Source organism: Pseudophryne corroboree, chromosome 3 (assembly GCF_028390025.1).
Source record: "Pseudophryne corroboree isolate aPseCor3 chromosome 3, aPseCor3.hap2, whole genome shotgun sequence".
NCBI lineage: Eukaryota > Metazoa > Chordata > Amphibia > Anura > Myobatrachidae > Pseudophryne > Pseudophryne corroboree.
Genome location: NC_086446.1, coordinates 471,272,227 through 471,295,609, shown reverse-complemented (window position 1 = coordinate 471,295,609; position 23,383 = coordinate 471,272,227). Strand labels below are relative to the sequence as shown.

Below are 23,383 nucleotides of genomic sequence, written 5' to 3'. Positions count from 1 at the left end.
CATGTAAAACTAATGTCACATCCACATAAACACATTTTGCACCCAAATGTATGCTGCAAAACACAGCTATGATTCTAATCCAGGCACAAAAATGTGTATATTTTCACCCAATGATAGCATATAGATCTGGTATGACAGTGTTAGTAGTAAATTTGAATGTGAAATGTACATTTTCCATATAAATGTAATGAATTCTGTTCTGCTTTGCAAATCATATTGGAATTAACTGTTCCGCTATTTTCTGCAGGAACAATCAGCAAACATTAAAGTTGTTTCTAACCTATTCACTTGTAAGCTATAGATTTCAGTTGATATTTATCAAATTAGTTTGAAAAGAGATGTTTGAGCTCTAACATTCATCTTTCTTCACTATTCACTGTTGTTATTTGTTTTACTTTGTTGCAACAACATTGCTACACTCTGTCACACAAAACTACAATTACTATAAAATAAAGTTCCTCTGTCTGCATTAGTTCTTAGGTAGAGCTGCAAAATGCTTGTATAACAGAAATATACAGAATAAAAATGAGAAGGACATACAGAGAATAAATTAAATATATCTGTTGCTACAAAAAAGACATACTATAGTCTTAAGGGCCCTACACACTGGGCATGTTCCGCCGAAGTGCCTGACGGACGATTCGGTCGACATGCGACCCGGTGGCGTGGGGGGGTGGGAAGTGACGGGGGAGTAAAGTTTCTTCACTCCCCCTGTCACCCGGCCACATAGCCCTGCATGCTAATATGGATGAGATTGTCCATATTGGCATGCACATATAAACGACCCGGCACCAACGATGAACGAGCGCGGGGCCATGCATTGTTCATTGTTGGTGCCTACACAATGAAAGATATAAACGATATCTCGTTCATTAATGAACGAGATCGTTCATATCTTTCAGTATAATCGCTAAGTGTGTAGGGCAAACTATATGACATCATTGCTGTACAGAAGTCTGTAACAACATAAAGCAACTTTGGTAGTTTCTGTAGCTTTCTGTAAAGTTTCAGTATCAGGAGGACCATCTGTTTTTGATACTACTACACATCCCTAGCCCAATTCCCCTTGCCTAAAAACACTAATTTAATTCTGTGTCACTTGTATCTGTTACATGTAACATTGAATAGCACCCACTAGTGGGGCAGATCTTTCAGCTATCTTGTAATTGGGACAAAAGTTCTCATCTGCAGGACTGTCCCTTCAATGCATTACTGTCCTGCTTAAAGTTGGGAGGTATTGCTGAGTCTGTCACACTTATCATTAACATAAAGTCTCAAGGGCCATCTTTTTTTTTAAAGCTATTACAATACGTATTGAATCTGTCTACTTCTTGTCATTTACATAGAGTGTCAGTGGCCACCATTTTTTTTTAACACTACTGGAATGCCCTCTGTCATTTATATAGTGTCATGGCCATCTCTGTTTTGTACTAATAGAATATGCACTGAATCCATCTACTCTTCTCAATTATACTTCTTTTACACCGAAATTAGCTTGCCGCACCCGGGAGCCTGACACAGGAGTTTCCCGGACACAACCCACCTCAGGCCCCTTTCACACCACTGATTCCAACCCGGCATATTGGCAAGTTGGTGACGTCAGCACTGACGCAGCGGGTGTGGCGATGGGAGATCACATGATCTCCAAGCGCCACCCATACATAGGCCCTCCGAGTTGATCGCTCGCTAACTACTTTTCTCTGACGTCCTAAGTGGATGCTGGGACTCCGTAAGGACCATGGGGATTAGCGGCTCCGCAGGAGACTGGGCACAACTAAAAAAATCTTTAGGACTACCTGGTGTGCACTGGCTCCTCCCACTAAGACCCTCCTCCAGACCTCAGTTAGATTCTTGTGCCCGGCTGAGCTGGATGCACACTAGGGGCTCTACTGAGCTCCTAGAAAGAAAGTATATTTAGTTTTTTTATTTTACAGTGAGATCTGCTGGCAACAGACTCACTGCAGCGAGGGACTAAGGGGAGAAGAAGCGAACCTACCTAACAGGTGGTAGTTTGGGCTTCTTAGGCTACTGGACACCATTAGCTCCAGAGGGATCGACCGCAGGACCCGACCTTGGTGTTCGTTCCCGGAGCCGCGCCGCCGTCCCCCTTACAGAGCCAGAAGCATGAAGAGTCCGGAAAATCGGCGGCAGAAGACTTCGGTCTTCACCAAGGTAGCGCACAGCACTGCAGCTGTGCGCCATTGCTCCTCATGTACACCTCACACTCCGGTCACTGATGGGTGCAGGGCGCTGGGGGGGGGGGGGGGGGCGCCCTGAGGGCAATATATGACACCTTGGCTGGCAAATCTACATCATATATAGTCCTAGAGGCTATATAGATGTAAAATTACCCCTGCCAGTATTCCAGAAAAAGTGGGAGAAAGTCAGTTGAAATAGGGGCGGGGCTTCTCCCTCAGCACACTGGCGCCATTTTCTCTTCACAGTGCAGCTGGAAGACAGCTCCCCAGGCTCTCCCCTGTAGTTTTCAGGCTCAAAGGGTTAAAAAGAGAGGGGGGGCACTAAATTTAGGCTCAATATATGTATACAAGCAGCTATTTGGGGAAAAATCACTCAGTTATAGTGTTAATCCCTGCATTATATAGCGCTCTGGTGTGTGCTGGCATACTCTCTCTCTGTCTCCCCAAAGGACTTTGTGGGGTCCTGTCCTCAGTCAGAACATTCCCTGTGTGTGTGCGGTGTGTCGGTACGGCTGTGTCGACATGTTGGATGAGGAAGGTTACGTGGAGGCGGAGCAGAGGCCGATAAATGGGATGTCGCCCCCTGTGGGGCCGACACCAGAGTGGATGGATAGGTGGAAGGTATTAACCGACAGTGTCAACTCCTTACATAAAAGGCTGGATGACGTAACAGCTGTGGGACAGCCGGCTTCTCAGCCCGCGCCTGCCCAGGCGTCTCAAAGGCCATCAGGGGCTCAAAAAACGCCCGTTACCTCAGATGGCAGACACAGATGTCGACACGGAGTCTGACTCCAGTGGCGACGAGGTTGAGACATATACACAATCCACTAGGAACATCCGTTACATGATCTCGGCAATGAAAAATGTGTTACGCATTTTCTGACATGCACCCAAGTACCACATAAAAGGGGTTTTATTTTTGGGGAGAAAAAGCAGCCAGTGTTTTGTTCCCCCATCAGATGAATTAATGAAGTGTGTAAAGAAGCGTGGTTTCCCCCGATAAGAAACTGGTAATTTCTAAAAAGTTACTGATGGCGTACCCTTTCCCGCCAGAGGATAGGTCACGTTGGGAGATATTCCTTAGGGTGGATAAGGCGCTCACACGTTTGTCAAAAGGTGGCACTGCCGTCTTAGGATACGGCCACCTTGAAGGAACCTGCTGATAAAAAGCAGGAGGCGATCCTGAAGTCTGTATTTACACACTCAGGTTATATACTGAGACCTGCAATTGCCTCAGCATAAATAGGGCTGCTGCAGCGTGGTCTGATACCCTGTCAGATAATATTAATACGCTAAGACAGGGATAATATTTTGCTAACATTGAGCATATTTAAGACGTTGTCTTATATATAAAGGATGCACAGAGGGATATTTGCCGGCTGGCATCCAGAATTAATGCAATGTCCATTCTGCCAGGAGGGTATTAGAAACCCGGCAGTGGACAGGTGATGCTGCCTGTAAAAGGCACATGGAGATTCTGCCTTACAAGGGTGAGGAATTGTTTGGGGATGGTCTCTGGGACCTCGTATCCACAGCAACAGCTGGGAAGAAATTTTTTTACCTCAGGTTTCCTCACAGCCTAAGAAAGCACCGTATTTTCAGGTACAGTCCTTTCGGCTTCAGAAAAGCAAGTGGGTCAAAGGCGCTTCCTTTCTGCACAGAGACAAGGGAAGAAGGAAAAAAGCTGCACCAGCAGCCAGTTCCCAGGATCAAAAATCTTCCCCCGCTTCCTCTGAGTCCACCGCATGATGCTGGGGCTCCACAGGTGGAGACAGGTGCGGTAGGGGCGCGTCTCGGGAACTTCAGGGACCAGTGGGCTTGCCCACAGGTGGATCTCTAGGTTCTGCAAATAGTATCACAGGGATACAGGCTGGAGTTCGAGGCGACTCCCCCTCGCCGTTACCTCACATCAGCCTTGCCGGCTGCCCTCGGAGAAAGGTAGTACTGGCGGCAATTCACATGCTGTACTTCCAGCAGGTGAAAGCAAGGTACCCCTCCTTCAACAAGGCCGGGGTTACTATTCCAAAATGTTGTGGTACCGAAACCAGACGGTTCGGTGAGACCCATTCTAAAATTGAAAGCCTTGAACACTTATATACGAAGGTTCAAGTTCAAAATGGAATCGCTCAGGGCGATTATTGCAAGCCTGGAGAATTTCATGGTATCACTGGACATCAAGGATGATTACCTGCATGTCCCTATTTACCCTCTTCACCAGGAGTACCTCAATATTGTGGTACAGGATTGTCATTACCAATTCCAGACGTTGCCGTTGGTCTGTCCCCGGCACCGAGGTATTTACCAAGGTAATGGCCGAAATAATTATCCCGTACTTGGACGATCTCCTTATAAAGGCGAGGTCCAGGGAGCAGTTGTTCATCGGAGTAGCACTATCTCGGGAAGTGCTACAACAGCACGGCTGGATTCTGAATATTCCAAAGTCGCAGCTGGTTCCTACGACGCGTCTACTGTTCCTGGGTATGGTTCTGGACACAGAACAGGATAAAAAGGGTTTCTCCCGGAGGAGAAGTCCAAGGAGTTGTTGTCTCTAGACAGAGACCTCCTAATACGTATACAGGTGTCGGTGCATCAATGCACGCAAGCCCTGGGAAAGATGGTAGCTTCTTACGAAGAAATTCCATTCGCCAGGTCCCATGCAAGGATTTTCCAGTGGGATCTGTTGGACAAGTGGTCCGGGTCGCATCTTCAGATGCATCGGCGGATAACCCTGTCTCCAAGGGTCAGGGTGTCGCTGTTGTGGTGGCTGCAGAGTGCTCATCTTCTAGGGGGCCGCAGATTCGGCATACAGGACTGGGTCCTGGTGACTACGGATGCCAGCCTTCGAGGCTGGGGGGCAGTCACACAGGGAAGGAACTTCCAAGGCTATGGAAAAGTCAGGAGACTTCCCTACACATAAATATTCTGGAACTGAGGGCCATTTACAATGCCCTAAGTCAGGCTAGACCCCTGCTTCAACACCGGCCGGTGCTGATCCAGTCAGACAACATCACGGCGGTCGCTCATGTAAACCGACAGGGCGGCACAAGAAGCAGGATGGCGATGGCAGAAGCCACAAGGATTCTCCGATGGGCGGAAAATCATGTGTTAGCACTGTCAGCAGTGTTCATTCCCGGAGTGGACAACTAAGAAACCTCCACCCGGGAGAGTGGGGACTTCATCCAGAAGTCTTCCAAATGATTGTACACCGTTGGGAAAGGCCACAGGTGGACATGATGGCGTCCCACCTCAACTAAAAGTTACAAAGATATTGCGCCAGGTCAAGGACCCTCAGGCGATAGCTGTGGACGCTCTGGTAACACCGTGGGTGTACCAGTCGGTGTATGTGTTCCCTTCTCTGCCTCTCTTACCCAGGGTAATGAGAATAATAAGAAGGAGAGGAGTAAGAACTATACTCATTGTTCCGGGTTGGCCAAGAAGAGCTTGGTAACCAGAACTCCAAGAAATGATCTCAGAGGACCCATGGCCTCTGCCGCTCAGACAGGACCTGCTGCAGCAAAGGGCCTGTCTGTTCCAAGACGTACCGCGGCTGCGTTGACGGCATGGCGGGGAATTCCGGAGGAAGTTATCCCTACGCTATTTGAAGCTAGGAAAGAAGTGAACGCAAACCATTATCACCGCATTTGGCGGAAATATGTTGCGTACTGTGAGGCCAGGAAGGCCCCAAAGGAGAAATTTCAGCTAGGTTGATTTCTGCACTTCCTACAGTCAGAGGTGACTATGGGCCTAAAATTGGGTTCCATTAAGGTCCAGATTTCGGCTCTATCGATTTTCTTCCAAAATTGAACTGGCTTCACTGCCTGAAGTTCAGACTTTTGTTAAGGGAGTGCTGCATAGTCAGCCCCCGTTTGTGCCTCCAGTGGCACCGTGGGATCTCAACGTGGTGTTGGATTTCCTGAAGTCGCATTGGGTTGAGCCACTTAAATCCGTGGAGCTATAATACCTCACGTGGAAAGTGATCATTCTGTGGGCCTTGGCGTCGGCCAGGCGTGTATCAGAATTGGCGGCTTTGTCATACAAAAGCCCTTATCTGTATTTTATATGGATAAGGCGGAATTGAGGACTCGTTCCCAATTCCTTCCTAAGGTGGTATAATTTTTTAATGTGAACCAACCTATTGTGGTGCCTGCGGCTACTTGGGACTTGGAGGATTCCAAGTTACTGGATGTAGTCAGGGCCCTGAAAGTATATGTTTCCAGGACAGCTGGAGTCAGGAAAACTGACTCGCTATTTCTCCTGTATGCACCCAACAAGCTGGGTGCTCCTGCTTCTAAGCAGACGATTGCTCGCTGGATCTGTAGCACGATTCAACTTGCACATTCTGCGGCTGGACTGCCGCACCCTAATTCTGTAAAAGCCCATTCCACGAGAAAAGTGGTCTCTTCTTGGGCGGCTGCCCGAGGGGTCTCGGCTTTACAACTTTGCCGAGCTGATACTTGGTCGGGTTAAAACATTTTTGTAAGAGTCTACAAGTTTGATACCCTGGCTGAGGAGGACCTAGAGTTTGCTCATTCGGTGCTGCAGAGTCATCCGCACTCTCCCGCCCGTTTGGGAGCTTTGGTATAATCCCCATGGTCCTTACGGAGTCCCAGCATCCACTTAGGACGTCAGAGAAAATAAGATTTTACTCACCGGTAAATCTATTTCTCGTAGTCCGTAGTGGATGCTGGGCGCCCATCCCAAGTGCGGATTGTCTGCAATACTTGTTTATAGTTATTGCCTAACTAAAGGGTTATTGTTGAGCCATCTGTTGAGAGGCTCAGTTATATTTCATACTGTTAACTGGGTATAGTATCGCGAGTTATACGGTGTGATTGGTGTGGCTGGTATGAGTCTTACCCGGGATTCAAAATCCTTCCTTATTGTGTCAGCTCTTCCGGGCACAGTATCCTGAGGTCTGGAGGAGGGTCTTAGTGGGAGGAGCCAGTGCACACCAGGTAGTCCTAAAGCTTTCTTTAGTTGTGCCCAGTCTCCTGCGGAGCCGCTAATCCCCATGGTCCTTACGGAGTCCCAGCATCCACTACGGACTACGAGAAATAGATTTACCGGTGAGTAAAATCTTATTTTAGCAGCCATGCAAACGCATAGTCGCCGCCCATGGGGGAGTGTATTTTCGCTTTGCAGGAGTGTGAACGCCTGTGCAGCAGAGCGGCTGCAAACACATTTTGTACAAAACAAGATCAGCCCTGTAGTTACTTATTCTGTGCGATGATTGCTGCGACGAATGACACGGTAATGACGTCAGATACCCGTCCAGTATACGCCCGGCCACGCCTGCGTTTTTCCAAACACTCCAAGAAAACGGTCAGTTGCCACCCAGAAACTCCCACTTCCTGTCAATATCCTTGCGTTCGGCTGTGTGATTGGAATCGTCGCTAGAACCAGTGCAAAACCACAATGGACTTTGTACCCGTACGACGCGCATGCGCAGATTAGCCATTTTTTACACTGATCGCTACGCTGCGAACAACGGCAGCTAGCGATCAACTCAGAATGACCCCCATACACTGTGAATGGAAGCTGGGTCGCATCGTACCGGCTTCCCGTTTACACAGCACAGCTTGCTGGGTGGAACCTGTATTCAAACCTGCAAGCTACCCGAGTTGGAATACCAGGTCACTCGACCCGGATTATTCCAACTTGGCCCTTTTACACAACACAGCAACATGGGTTGTGCACGCTCATGTGCAATAACCCATGTTAAATGCTAACATACAGTGTCAGGGCATAGACTTCTTTTCTTTTAACACTATTACCATGTCTGCTATCTGTGAAAAGAGATGGAAACAATGTGGGGATTTGGAACAATGTTTCCTGGAGTTGGACTGGTAAATGTGACAAATATATAATGTCTAGCTGTATAATTGAGAATGAAGTTTTACAGCCTATAACTATAAGGGAACATACTGTGTTCACATTCCTCAGCTTTATGACCTTAAAGCTACCACAGATGCTTTGTTTTCAACAACAGTATGCATCAGCAATTTTAGGGCCATGAAAATCTGATATTCATTTTGAACCAGATAAAAAGTTGCAGAGGGCAAAATCTAATAAATGAGCAAAGACCATATTAGAACTGAGGTGACACCTTGGATGCTTGGCAAATACGTTATCTGTCTAATATTTTGTTTTTCAAGCAGTAAAACATTATTCCAAAGACACACAGGTGACAGAGATGCGTCTGGAGAGTGAAAATATAAGACAATTCTTCAACAGAGGGCCTGGTGCTGAGTTGTAATGTACACATACTGTATGTAATTTACACTGTATAAATAAGCTTTTTTAAGTACCGTGTATACTCGAGTATAAGTCGACCCGAATATAAGCCGAGGCACCTAATTTTACCACTACAACCTGGGAAAACTTATTGACTCGAGTATAAGCCTAGGGTGGGAAATGCAGCTCTAGCCGTCTCCGGCGGCCGCGGCCGGTCTGTTAAATGAAGTGCCGGTTCGTGAGCCAATCAGAGCTCACGAGCGGGTACTTCCTTTGATAGACCCGCCGCTGCTGCCGGAGACGCAGGAGGGACACAGGAGAGGCGCGCGCTGTGCCCTCCGTATCCCTCCTTCCCACTGCACTGCACTGCCACTGACATGACTCGAGTATAAGCAGAGGGGGCTTTTTCAGCACAAAAAATAAGTGCTGAAAAAGTCGGCTTATACTTGAGTATATACGGTATATATATATATATATATATATATATATATATACTGGCGTCCTTTACGGGGGTGTTTCAATGGTATAAAGGTATGTTTGTACACTTATTCTTAATAAACCTGACGACAGTGCAGAGGCACTGAAACGTTGAACTAAATATGTGACTGTGTTATACTGATTAAGAGCCGAGTGCCACACTTTCTCCTATCTACATTAATGCATTCGTGAGCGCACCGACCAAGGTTACAAACTGCAACTAGGAGTGCCAAACTTCCTTATATATATATATATATATATATATATATATACCAAGCAAAGGCGGCACTCAGGACGACTTGAAAAAATCACACGGACCCCAGCATTAAGATCAACGTTTCAATCTTATTCACAGATTTTCGTCAGGATGAATAAGATTGAAACGTTGATCTTAATGCTGGGGTCCGTGTGATTTTTTCAAGTCGTCCTGAGTGCCGCCTTTGCTTGGTATGTTTGGTGATTGACCGTTTGTGGCCTAATACACCTGGAAGGCACCGGATGCAAGTTACCTGCTTTGGTACAGAGGGGAGTGCCGGCTTCACGTTTTGCTATATATATATATATATATATATATATATGTTGAAAATCAGCCCGGCACTCTGTTTGTGGTCCAAATTTTGCCCCGGTGCCTCCAGTGTCAAAATCAATAATTAATAAATAAAAGAGTCTGCGGCACTCAAGGTCTTGTCAAAAAGCTGGTTGTTATTGAAACATCAAAAGATGTTTCAATAACAACCAGCTTTTTGACAAGACCTTGAGTGCCGCAGACTCTTTTATTTATTATATATATATATATATATATATATATGTATTTATAATGCCCATGTGCTGTATCCAGCTCTGCATCAGTAGCGGCTATGCAAACACACTTACATCCAACACAGGCAATGAATGTCATATGATTGGCTGATATTGGGTTCTGCCGCAACCTCACGTTACTCAAGAGACTGAAGAGGGCTCCGGGGTTTTACATCATTTTGGTAGGCGGGTCACGTTCATGGAACTGATTATTTAACTTACATTCTGACTAAAGTCTCACCTTACCTTCACTGCCGCCTGACACCAACTTGCTCTTCACACACTAATTGCGTGATGATCACATTATTCTAAGCTATCACTGCACTGCTCTTACTGCATTGTATGATCTGAACACACGTGAGTGTAAGATACTGTAGCTGCAGTTTTAAAATAGGAATTTAGTATTTACTGTAAAATTTGCTTCTGTAAATCCATCTTAGGTGACACTGCTGTACTTGGGGATGTTCCAATGCTAACCCTAGGGAAAGGCACCCTCAACAGTTGCTGTACGCAGAACATTTCACTGATAAATAGTATCCTTAGATACATATTGTAGATGTTGCTCCTATAACATTTTTTAATGGCATGGACTGAATGGCATGAAGGCCAAACCGCAACTCAGTTCCAAGCATCCATGACTGGCCACCCACCATGTGATCACCTGATGGAATAAGTTGTGACCTGACCCTAAGTGTACACTTTCAGAAATATTGGCTTGGAGGGGATGCAGTTAAAATACAGACTGTTGGGATCCCGGCGTTCAGAAGACCAACAGCCGGTGAAATCCCAAGAGCCAGAATCCCAACCGTCGCAGGGTATTCCCACTCAAGTGTAAATATAACCAGTGGGCCCAAAGCGAGCATGTGTGGGGACTTGCTGTCTCACAACCGGGATTCCGCAGTCGGTATACTGACAACCGGCGTCCCGTCTGCCAGTAACACATATCGAATCTGTTTGGAGAAGGGTGGCTACGGTCCATTGCACATTAGAGTGTTGTGAAGCAGACCAACCTCTCTCATGGTTATTGTAGAAGACCAAAAGAAAGTCAGTTTTGTGCAAGGAGGCATTTCTCTCAACATAGATTTTCAAGGTTCTCACTACATCCAACAGATTATATAAGTGGACAACCTCAGACTGATCTAGAGAAAAAGCTGTAATTACAATATCCTGATCAAGATGAAATATAAGTCTGGGTTAACAAGGGCTTGTTGTGAAGAGCAGCTCTATCCTTGTGGAATATGAGATAAGTAGGTTACAAGATAAAGCTGTCATCTCAGACACCCTCCTTACTGCTAAAATGACTAACAGAAAGGTAACTTTTCAAGTAAGCAATTACACAGATCAAATAACTAAAGAAGCCCGAGTGGAGACTATTGCAAAGCAATGAGTGCCATATTTACATACAAGTATGGTATGGAATCACTGACACCCCTGGTGATGGTCCATTAATATGAGAAGATGGAAGAAAACGTTTGTGATATCTTAGAGCCAGGAACTTTCCCTTTTTCACAGAATTTATGACTGAAAGAATAGACCCCATACACAGGGCCGAATGTAATGACACCGGAGTTGTGGGATGCCGGGCGAACTCAGATGTTTTTTAACGGAGAAATCATTTCCAAGGCATGGTTTTGCCTTGTAAGTGATTACCCCTTTAAAAAATGTCCGAGCTCAGCCGGCATTCTGCATGTCCTCTGAACTTGCCCGTCATTATATCCGGATTTGTCCATTTGCAAATGCAGGTTTAAATTTAGGATGGGTCTGAAAATTCTGAGCAATAATAATCTTGTTGTTTTGAGAGATCTGATGACCCCTATAGGGCTGCACTGTTGATACACACTTAAAAGGGTCGAAAGTGAAGTTTTTGGTATTCATTTAGCCACGGTTATTTAGGTGCGGAAATATAATGCAGCCTTTTAACTGCAGCCCCACAGCAGGTGCAAAGTCGGGGAAAATTCCTAATTCACTATTTGTTTCACAATCCCCCCTTCCCCCAGAATGATTAATTAGGCACTTAGAGGTTTTTAATACCTTCATTTGGCTAATAATTACATGTCATTTTTCAGGTGATGGTTAAAAGATGTGGGACAGAAAACTGTATATGGGGGTGTTATTTGGATGGTACAGATATTTTTAACATTGCAGGTGTGAATTACAGGTGTTTTTTTTTAACTAGTCTTTAAAAGTGGATTGAAATGAAAAAGTCACGTGTAAACCAGTCCTTCCACTGCACCTTCCACCGTAAATTATTTTCCTGTACAGTTGTTTACCTTTATATGTGCTTCCACACCTACTGTACATAAGGGTGGTATTCATGTGACCGGCGGTCCGGAGACCGACAGTCACATGACCTCCTTCATCGTCCCGACCCCTCACTATCCCGATGGTCGGCATGCCGACCAACAAGGACTATTTCCACTCGTGGGTGTCCACGACACCCATAGAGTGGGAATAGAACCCTTGGCGACCGTAGGTCGCCACCGAACCCGCAGTGTGGCGAGCACAGCGAGCCCGCAAGGGGCTTGCTGCACTTGCCCCTCCCCGCCGGGATCCCGGCGTCGGTATGCTGCCCGCCGGTCAGCCATACTACACCCGTACATAATGCCAGTGGCAATATAAAGGATAGGGAGGAGGTCACAATAACATGAAATAGAGCTGCCAACATTATATTTCTCTTACGTCCTAGAGGATGCTGGGGACTCCGTAAGGACCATGGGGTATAGACGGGCTCCGCAGGAGATATGGGCACTATAAAGAACTTTAGAATGGGTGTGCACTGGCTCCTCCCTCTATGCCCCTCCTCCAGACCTCAGTTAGATCCTGTGCCCAGAGGAGATTGGGTGCATTACAGGGGAGCTCTCCTGAGTTTCTCTGATAAAGAATTTTGTTAGGTTTTTTTTTATTTTCAGGGAGCACTGCTGGCAACAGGCTCCCTGCATCGTGGGACTGAGGAGAGAGAAACAGACCTAATTAAAGTGATAGGCTCTGCTTCTTAGGCTACTGGACACCATTAGCTCCAGAGGGAGTCGGAACGCAGGTCTCACCTCGCTGTTCGTCCCGGAGCCGCGACGCCGTCCTCCTCGCAGAGCCGGAAGATAGAAGCCGGTGTGAGTATAAGAAGAAAAGAAGACTTCAAGGTGGCAGAAGACTTCAGATATTCACTGATGTAAGCGTGCAGCGGTAACGCTGCGCGCCATTGCTCACCACACAATACACACACTAGCGGGCACTGATGGGTGCAGGGCGCAGGGGGGGCACCCTGGGCAGCAATAAAACCTCTATATCTGGCATTATTAGGTTGGACACTGCAGAGGCAGTAATTCTTTGAATCCCCCGCCAGTTTTGAGATACTTTGAGCGGGACCGAAGCCCGCCGCTGGAGGGGGCGGAGCTTGGTCCCTCAGCACTAACCAGCGCCATTTTCTCCACAGAGATCTGCAGAGAAGCTGGCTTCCCGGTCTCTCCCCTGCTGAACACGGTGACACAGGGCTGAAAAGAGGAGGGGGGGGGGGGCACTTGTAAGGCGCAGTGAGTGTATTAACACAGTAATTAATATAAAAGCGCTATTATCTGGGAGTTTATTTTCCAGTGTCAGTTGGCACTGGGTGTGTGCTGGCATACTCTCTCTCTGTCTCTCCAAAGGGCCTTATTGGGGAACTGTCTCCTTATAATTATATCCCTGTGTGTGTGGGGGTGTCGGTACGAGTGTGTCGGCATGTCTGATGCGGAAGGCTCAGCTAAGGAGGAGGTGGAGCAGATGATTGTGGTGTCTCCGTCGGCAACGCCGACTCATGAATGGATGGACATGTGGAATGTTTTAAATGCAAATGTGACATTATTACATAAGAGATTGGACAAAGCAGAGTCCAGGGAAAAAGCAGGGAGTCAATCCACGGCTTCGGCTGTGTCACCGGGCCCTTCTGGATCTCAAAAACTATCCCAAATAGCAGACACTGATACAGACACAGACTCTGACTCCAGTGTCGACTACGATGAAGCGAGGTTACACCCAAGGGTGGCAAAAAGTATTCATTATATGATTATTGCAATAAAAGATGTTTTGTATATCACAGATGACCCCTCGGTCCCTGACACGAGGGTGCGCTTGTATAAGGAAAAGAAACCTGAGGTAACCTTTCCCCCATCCCATGAGCTTAACGAGTTATTTGAAAAAGCTTGGGAAACTCCAGATAAAAAATTGCAGATTCCCAAGAGGATTCTTATGGCGTATCCTTTCCCTGCACAGGACAGGGTATGTTGGGAATCCTCACCCAGGGTGGACAAGGCTTTAACACGCCTGTCCAAGAAAGTGGCACTACCGTCTCCGGACACGGCAACCCTCAAGGATCCTGCTGATCGCAGACAGGAAACTACTTTAAAGTCTATTTATGCGCATACAGGCGCTTTGCTCAGACTGGCAATAGCATCGGCATGGGTGTGTAGTGCGGTTGCAGCTTGGACAGATATCTTGTCAGCTGACCTTGATACCCTAGATAGGGATACCATTTTATTGACCTTAGGCCACATTAAAGACGCAGTCTTATATATGAGGGACGCTCAAAGAGACGTTGGGCTGCTGGGTTCGAGAGCCAACGCCATGGCGATTTCAGCTAGGCGAGCCCTGTGGACCCGCCAATAGACGGGTGATGCCGACTCAAAGAAGCATATGGAGGTTTTGCCATACAAAGGTGAAGTTTTATTTGGGGAAGGTCTCGCGGACCTGGTTGCCACAGCTACCGCGGGTAAATCTACCTTTTTGCCTTTTGTTCCCCCGCAGCAAAAGAAAACTCCACAATATCAGATGCAGTCCTTTCGGTCGCATAAGTCCAGAAGAGGTCGGGGCTCATCTTTCCTCGCCAGAGGTAAGGGTAGAGGAAAGAGAGCTTCTGCTCCGGCTAGTTCCCAGGAGCAGAAGTCCTCCCCGGCTTCTACTAAATCCACCGCATGATGCTGGGGCTCCACTGAGGGAGTCCACACCGGTGGGGGCACATCTTCGACTCTTCAGCCAGGTCTGGGTTCTGTCAGACGTGGATCTTTGGGCGATGGAAATTGTATCCCAAGGCTACAAACTGGAATTCGAAGAGGTGCCCCCTCGCCGATTTTTAAAGTCGGCCTTGCCAGTTTCTTCCCCAGAGAGGGAAGTAGTGTTAGCTGCAATTCAAAAGCTGTATCAACAGCAAGTGATTTTCAAGGTTCCCCTGGTTCAACAGGGGAAAGGGTACTATTCGACCCTGTTCGTGGTCCCGAAGCCGGATGGTTCGGTCAGACCCATTTTAATTCTAAAATCCCTAAACCTGTACTTGAAAAAGTTCAAATTCAAGATGGAATCGCTCCGGGCTGTGATCTCCAGTCTGGAAGGGGGGGATTTTATGGTGTCACTAGACATAAAGGATGCATACCTTCATGTCCCCATATATCCTCCTCATCAGGCGTACCTGAGATTCGCTGTACAGGACTGTCATTACCAGTTTCAGACGTTGCCGTTTGGGCTTTCCACGGCCCCGAGGATTTTCACCAAGGTGATGGTGGAGATGATGGTGCTCCTGCGCAGGCAGGGAGTCACAATTATCCCATACTTGGACGATCTCCTGATAAAAGCAAGATCAAGAGATCAATTGCAGAAGAGCGTGTCGCTCTCCCTGAGAGTGCTACAACAACATGGTTGGATTCTCAATCTGCCAAAATCACAATTGATTCCAACGACTCGACTATCATTCCTAGGCATGATTCTGGACACGGAACAGAAGAGGGTTTTTCTCCCGATGGAAAAAGCCCAGGACCTCCAGAACATGGTCAGAGATTTTCTAAAACCAAAAAGAGTGTCTGTTCATCAATGCACTCGAGTTCTGGGGAAAATGGTGGCAGCCTACGAGGCCATCCCCTTCGGCAGGTTTCATGCAAGGCCGTTTCAGTGGGACCTCCTGGACAAGTGGTCAGGGTCCCATCTACTAATACATCAGAAGATAAGCCTGTTTCCCCGGGCCAGGGTGTCTCTCCTGTGGAGGCTGCAAAGTGCTCACCTTCTAGAGGGTTGCAGGTTCGGCATTCAAGACTGGGTTCTGGTTGGTGACTACGGACGCGAGCCTCCGAGGATGGGGAGCAGTCACACAAGGAAGAAGTTTTCAGGGCCTATGGTCAAGCCAGGAGGCTTGTCTACACATCAACGTACTGGAATTGAGGGCCATATACAACGGCCTACGACAAGCGGAGAATCTTCTCCGCGACCTACCGGTTCTGATTCAATCGGACAACGTCACAGCCGGCGGGACAAGGAGCAGAGTGGCAATGGCGGAAGCCACCAGGATTCTGCGCTGGGCGGAAAATCACGTAAGCGCTCTGTCAGCGGTCTTCATTCCGGGAGTGGACAACTGGGAAGCAGACTTCCTCAGCAGACACGATCTCCTTCCAGGAGAGTGGGGACTTCATCAAGATGTTTTTACAGAGATAACAAGTCTTTGGGGAATTCCTCACATAGACATGATGGCGTCACGCCTCAACAAGAAGCTTCGGAGGTATTGTGCCAGGTCAAGGGACCCTCAGGCAGTAGCGGTGGACGACCTGGTGACACCTTGGGTGTTTCAGTCGGTCTATGTGTTCCCCCCTCTTCCTCTCATCTCAAAGATATTGAGAAACATAAGACAAAAAAGAGTGAGAACAATCCTCATTGTTCCAGATTGGCCTCGAAGGGCCTGGTATTCAGATCTTCAGGAGATGCTCACAGAAGATCCATGGCCTCTTCCTCTCAGGGAGGACCTGTTACAACAGGGGCTCTGCGTGTTCCAAGACTTACCGCAGTTACGTTTGACGGCATGGCGGTTGAACACTGAATCCTAGCTGGGAAAGGTATTCCGGAGGAGGTCATCCCTACTCTGATAAAGGCTAGGAAGGAGGTGACGGCAAAACATTATCACCGTATCTGGAGGAAATATGTTTCTTGGTGTGAAGCCAAGAATGCTCCTACAGAAGATTTCCATCTGGGCCGTTTTCTCCACTTTCTACAGACAGGAGTGGATATGGGCCTAAAATTAGGCTCCATTAAGGTACAGATTTCGGCCCTATCTATTTTCTTTTAGAAGGAATTGGTTTCTCTCCCAGAAGTCCAGACTTTTGTAAAGGGAGTGCTGCACATCCAGCCTCCTTTTGTGCCCCCAGTGGCACCCTGGGACCTTAACGTAGTGTTACGGTTCCTGAAGTCTCACTGGTTTGAACCTCTTCAAACGGTTGAATTGAAATTTCTCACTTGGAAGGTGGTCATGTTGTTGGCCTTGGCATCTGCAAGGCGGGTGTCCGAATTGGCGGCCTTGTCTCAAAAGAGCCCCTATTTGACCTTCCATGTGGATAGAGCAGAGTTGAGGACTCGTCCTCAATTTTTGCCTAAGGTGGTTTCTTCATTTCATATGAACCAACCTATTGTGGTGCCTGTGGCTACGGGTCACTTGGAGAATTCCAAGTCCCTGGATGTAGTCAGGGCCTTAAAAATCTATGTAGCCAGGACGGCTCGAGTTAGGAAAACAGAAGCACTGTTTGTCCTGTATGCAGCCAACAAAGTTGGCGCTCCTGCTTCGAAGCAGACTATTGCTCGCTGGTTCTGCAACACGATTCAGCAGGCTCATTCTACGGCGGGATTGCCGTTAACAAAGTCAGTAAAGGCCCATTCCACTAGGAAGGTGGCCTCTTCTTGGGCGGCTGCCCAAGGCGTCTCGACTTTACAGCTTTGCCGAGCAGCTACCTGGTCAGGTTCAAACACTTTTGCAAAGTTCTATAAGTTTGATACCCTGGCTGATGAGGACCTTGCGTTTGCTCAGTCGGTGCTGCAGAGTCGTCCGCACTCTCCCGCCCGGTCTGGAGCTTTGGTATAAACCCCATGGTCTTTACAGAGTCCCCAGCATCCTCTAGGACGTAAAAGAAAATAAGATTTTAAACCTACCGGTAAATATTTTTCTCCTAGTCCGTAGAGGATACTGGGCACCCGTCCCAGTGCGGACGAAATCTGCAAGGCTTGTATATAGTTGTTGCTTACATAAGGGTTATGTTACAGTTGAGATCAGTCTTTAGCTGATACTGTTTTTTTGTTCATACTGTTAACTGGTTGCGTATATTCCAGGTTATACGGTGTGGATGGTGTGGGCTGGTATGAATCTTGCCCTCAGATTAACAAAATCCTTTCCTCATATTGTCCATCTCCTCTGGGCACAGTTTCTCTTACTGAGGTCTGGAGGAGGGGCATAGAGGGAGGAGCCAGTGCACACCCATTCTAAAGTTCTTTATAGTGCCCATATCTCCTGTGGAGCCCATCTATACCCCATTCTCCAGCATCCTCTACGGACTAGGAGAAAAAGATTTACCGGTAGGTTTAAAATCTTATTATTTGTCACAAAGGACTGAGTGACAAATGATGTTTTAAAGACAATAATGTGGGGCTTATATGACAATATGAGGGGATTTTAATGTAAAGTAATGAAATAAAGGTGATTGGCAGAGATTAACCTTTCTTCTGAGGAAGATTTATTCTGCCATGTGAGGGTAACATTTACTGTACGTAGGATAACATGTACATAGAGTTTTCCCTGGGCAATAATTATCCACATATTGAAAAAAGTTAAGCAGGTAACCAGGGGTGTATTTAGTAGAGATGAGCAGGTTCGGCTGTAACGCCAAAATTAACGCCAGTTCGGTTTTATCCGGATTTTTCTTATTGGCTATCCAAAACACGTGACGTCTGTGAGTCAATAAGATGCCATTTTGAGAACCGAGTAAATCCGAGTAAAACCGAGTAAAACCGAACCCGCTCATCTCTAGTATTTAGGGCATACTTGCCTACCTGACCCTCTCCATGAGGGAGAAAATGCTCTGTTCCTGGACTTTCCTGGTAATGTATGATTGCCATCACCTGTGGTGAGCTAGTTAATTGATAAGAATGGTGTTTCACCACAGGTGATGGCAATCATACATTACCAGGAGAGTCCAGGAACAGAGCATTTTCTCCCTCATGGAGAGGGTAAGGCAGGCAAGCATGATTTAGGGCTTAATTCAGACCTGATAGCTCGCACAGCAGCCGATCAGGTCTGAACTGCGCTTGCCAGAAAGCCGAAGACCGTCTCAGCCCTGCGATCGCCTCTGCCTGATTGACAGGCAGTGGCGGTCGCTGGGCGGGAGGGGGCGGGCTGGCGGCATTTGGCCGGCGTTTTAGGGACGTGGTCCGATCAATGCAGGCATGCCCAGACCGTGCGGGGGGAGGGCTGCGGCAGCTGCGTGACATCACACACAGCCGCTGCGACCCGGACAGCGGCGAGTAGCTCCCTGCCAGCGCGCAGGAGCAGCGCTGGTAAGGAGTTACTCTTCAATTACAAAAGCATCACCGATGTGCGATGCTTTTGTACTTGTGCGGCGGGGTAGGGCCTGACATGCTGGGGGGCTAGCCCTGTGCTGAGCATCCCCCCGCATGTCAGGGAAGCTGATCGTAGATGTGCTAAATTTAGCACATCTCCGATCAGGTCTGAATTAGGCCCTAAGAGAGGAGGGGCCTCGTGTGCAGTCTCCGTCCTGGCCCCTCCTCTCTAGCAGGTAGCTGCAGTGACAGTGACTCTGAGCACTAGGTGGTGCAGGTCTCACCATTTTCCCTACTGCGCATGTGCAAAATGCTGGGAAAGTGGCCGCCATGCCGTTTTCCCAGAGGCATACACAACACCTAGTGATCAGAGGCACCATCATTGCCGGTGCCACAGGACTCTGGATGAGGTAAATATTGAAAAATGGGTGTGGTGTGGGCCCCTCTTGACCCAGGGACCTGTGTGCTCCGCACACACGGCAACCATTATAGATACACCACTGCCTGTACTAGTAATGAAAGATTAAGAAAGGTGACAGCAATCATCTTTAAGACGGGTATTGGACTTAGGGTGGACAGTGTCTAGGTCGACAGGCATTAGGTTGATGCCTATTGGTCGACAGTGACTAGGTCGACACCAGAAATAGGTCGACATGGCCATTAGGTTGACATGAACAAAGTCTCCATGAAAAAAAGTCGACATGAGCGTTTTTTTTTTTTGGTGTCGTTTTCTTCATACAGTGACCGGGAACGCCAATTAGTGCACCGTGTCTCCTCGCATTGCTCGCTTCACTCGCCATGCTTCGGGCAAGGTGCCTCGCTCCACTACCGCTGTGCTCGGCACAGGTTACCATTCCCAATTGTAGTCCACGTGGATCATAAAGTATGAAAAAATGGGGGAAAAAGTCAGAAACCCATGTTGACCTTTTTCCATGTTGACCTTGTTCTTGTCGACCTAATGGCCATGTCGACCTATTTATGGTGTCAATCTAGTCACTGTCGACCAATAGGAGTCGATATAATGGGTGTTGACCTTAGTGCTGTCGACCTAGAGTCCGGATACCGTTTAAGACATGAAGCCATTAATGCTGCATTCAGATCGCAAATGCCGGATCCTACCCGGTAAGAGAAACGTGTCCTTACCGGGTGAGATCCGGCATTTGCGCTCCTCTGCTGGCTTTCCGACCCGGCAATATACCAGGTCGGTTGCCATAGCAGCGGGGGGCGCAGCAGGGGCGGGGGTGGAGGCGGCGCTGGGAGATGAGCTCATCTCCTGCGCCGCCTCTCCCTATGCTGTGAATGGGAGCCGTGTCGCATCGGAACGGCTCCCATTCACACTGCGCCTGACCCGGTATTCAACCCGGTAATAACCCTTCTTTTTTACCGGGTTGAATTACCGGGTCAGGCGACCCGCTAATTCTGCAAAGGACCTTTCACATCGCAAACTGACCCGTTTCGACACGGCAATATGCCGTGTCGATACCGGGTTTTTAGTGCGATGTGAAAGGGGTATAACTGTAAGAGGTTGAGGACAGGTGAGCTTGCACCCTCTAGTGTCAGAAAAGTAACTTGCACCATATTTATTACACAGCTTGATACTTGCCTGTATTTCTGTTATATCATAAATTACAATTTTCCTATTCCAACCAACGCTGAGAAATTTCTTCTCTTTCAGAGATAAAACACAGGTGACCTCCGCCTCCTCAACTGGCTGAAGCCTGTGCAAATTGTGGCCATTTTGAATATTCCAGATCTAGGTCATAAAGAGGACAAAGTGTCACAGGGCTGTACACATAAGGATGGTCAGCCCAAAACAATACTTTTTTTGCCATAATAAAGAATGGGGTTTTGGTTCATATACTGATCAATACATTTAAGCTCGCAGACCCCGTCAAGATGAATGATCAGACATTTTTCTGCCAGTCGTACTTTATCACTCAGAATTATAAACATGGCGATTACTATCACATTAGAATTAAATTTAAAATTGAGATAAATTCTACTGTCATCGCAACTGCCATTTTTATTTACTGTATATACAGTAGCACCAGATTTATTTATATAGCAACATAGTGTTATCTGAATACCTCCCAACTGTCCCGATTCCATAGGAACTTTTCTGCTGCGGGAAGGTTGGGGAACCTTTTGATCACTACTGCTCTACTCTGCAAAGAAGAGTGATCCCTGAATAGATGGCATGTGCATGCACATGGCATCTAAACCGTGCAGGGAGGTGAGCCAGGGTGCTGCCCAGCTGCTTGGTGAGTGCTAGACACACCTCCAAAATGACAAAAATGGCCTTCCATCCAAGGCCACACCCTATCCAGCTGAGGTAACACCCCTCTTTTGGATGCTCCAACGGTGCAAGGGCCCCGAAATAAGGTCACCAAAAGTTGTGAGGTATGACTCTGTAGTATACAATCTATAAGAAGATGCATGAAGTAAGTGACAAAAGATAATAACATAAATAAACATATAGAGGGAGAAAAAATGTAGTTCTTTTTGTAAACGGGTAGAAAAGCCTAGAAGGTATTTTCCCTGGTCCCATACACTACAACGATATGTCTGAGGCTGAAGTCGGATGTAATTTCCCTTTAACTCTTCTGGGACTTTCCGGGGAGTGGTTCCATACGATTTGGTAGTTTTGTGCTATTTTTGCATAAGATATATCGCATGCGATTGATGAAGCCGCTATATATCGCATGCAATATATCGTACGGCGTACAATTGTACCATAAGATATATCTGATGGGCTGGATAGAGGGCTGGGAGTGTCCTGAGAATGCCAGTCAAACTTCCCTGTGATACATCGCATGCGATATATCACATGCACAAAAAACACACTTTTTTCATGCGATTCCATCCAATTCCGATACAGTATATCATTAGTGCTGCAACAACGACCTAGGGGATCCTAGACAACAGCCATCAGATTGGATACAGTCTAAAACACATATGATTGTACACAATTTCATACAATATATCAGACGGATATAACGGAATTGTATAAAATCGTCCTAGTGTATGGGGCCCTTTAGTTTAAGAATTTGATAAACTTGTCTCAAGTGACAATGCTAAATTCCTTTGTCGTATAAACAACCCTTTATGAAGTCTAAGAACACTGTACGCTGTTTACTTAAGAAGTACCGTACGGGTACGCTGGTTGCGTAACGATCGCTCCGCCGTAGGCGAGACGCTCAAGCGTCACGTTCACTCACGGCCCAGCGATCACAGGACAGCACGTTAAGGGCTATGACTAGAGTAATGATTCGCTATGGCGTAGCGGACGCTCGAGACCACGAGGAGATCACCAGCGGCGCAGACGCTCACAATGCTATACCTTTATGTCTAAACCTTATACCAATGAAATACACAGAATACCTTAATGTGAATACAGGGTGTAAGTGCAACCTTGTGTAACCTGACTAACTACAAAGCTGCTTGAGCGTCACCGACGCTCAAGTGAACACTTAACACTATAGGAAATACACAGATACTGGTTTAGGGTCCAAAGCCTATTAACTGTATTATCTCTAATATACTTGTAAAAGGGGATAACAGTACAAACGATACACTACAATATAACAGAGACTTCCTAACCAAAATACAATACTATCTAATACAATTCAATTCAAGTCTAGGGGAGATGTGAGAGAAAAGAGAAAAGGAGAGAGAGAGAGAGAGAAATGGAGAGAGATGAGAGAAATTGGCTCACAGTAAGACAATGATTACGGAGAGAAAACTTACGCACAAAGGTAAACGATCGCATGCGCCTGGACATCCAGCACCCGATTTTCAGCAATGAGAACCGTTGAAGAGTGAGAGCTGGATGTGGTCGGCCTGCCTATTTATGCCCCACACACAATGCAATCTCATAGTCCCTACAATCCCATTGTCCATTGGACGTCGGAATTCGGCCCTGTATCATAACAAAAGGTCATAGGTTGATTCATACAGGTGGGCTGTGACGATTTCAAACAGCTCAGGTGGGTGGGAAACTAGGTTTCCCGCCGCATACCTGAGTATGAGTAAATAATAGAAATGGACATAAACTTCTTATGTCCATAACTATTCGCACGAGCGATTAATACGCTCTAAACCAACACCGGAATATTGCTAATTAAATACTCTTCCGATGGGTACCAAACACTGCTGCATGACTCTTGTTAGACCCTTCCCACAATACAAAGAGGGATTCCTCAGCTCAGGGACATTCTATATTAACTAAACTTTCAGAAACTATCAAAGGGACCATGATCTACAAACTACATTAATTGTGAAAATATGTAACGATTGGGTCGCACGCTACGACTACATACTCCTTACCGTAAATACGCATACCGATGCGA

At 47.0% G+C, this 23,383-nt stretch overlaps 1 protein-coding gene across 1 annotated transcript in view; it reads right to left on the bottom strand.

The window, feature by feature from the left end:
• Window positions 1-23,383, bottom strand: part of LOC135056050 (WD repeat-containing protein on Y chromosome-like) — a 242,493-nt gene that overhangs the window by 127,642 nt on the left and 91,468 nt on the right. Inside the window, exon 12 of the mRNA XM_063960774.1 lies at window positions 20,638-20,787. Within this exon, the coding sequence (XP_063816844.1) occupies window positions 20,638-20,787 (150 nt within the window). The remainder of the gene's footprint in view (window positions 1-20,637; window positions 20,788-23,383) is intronic.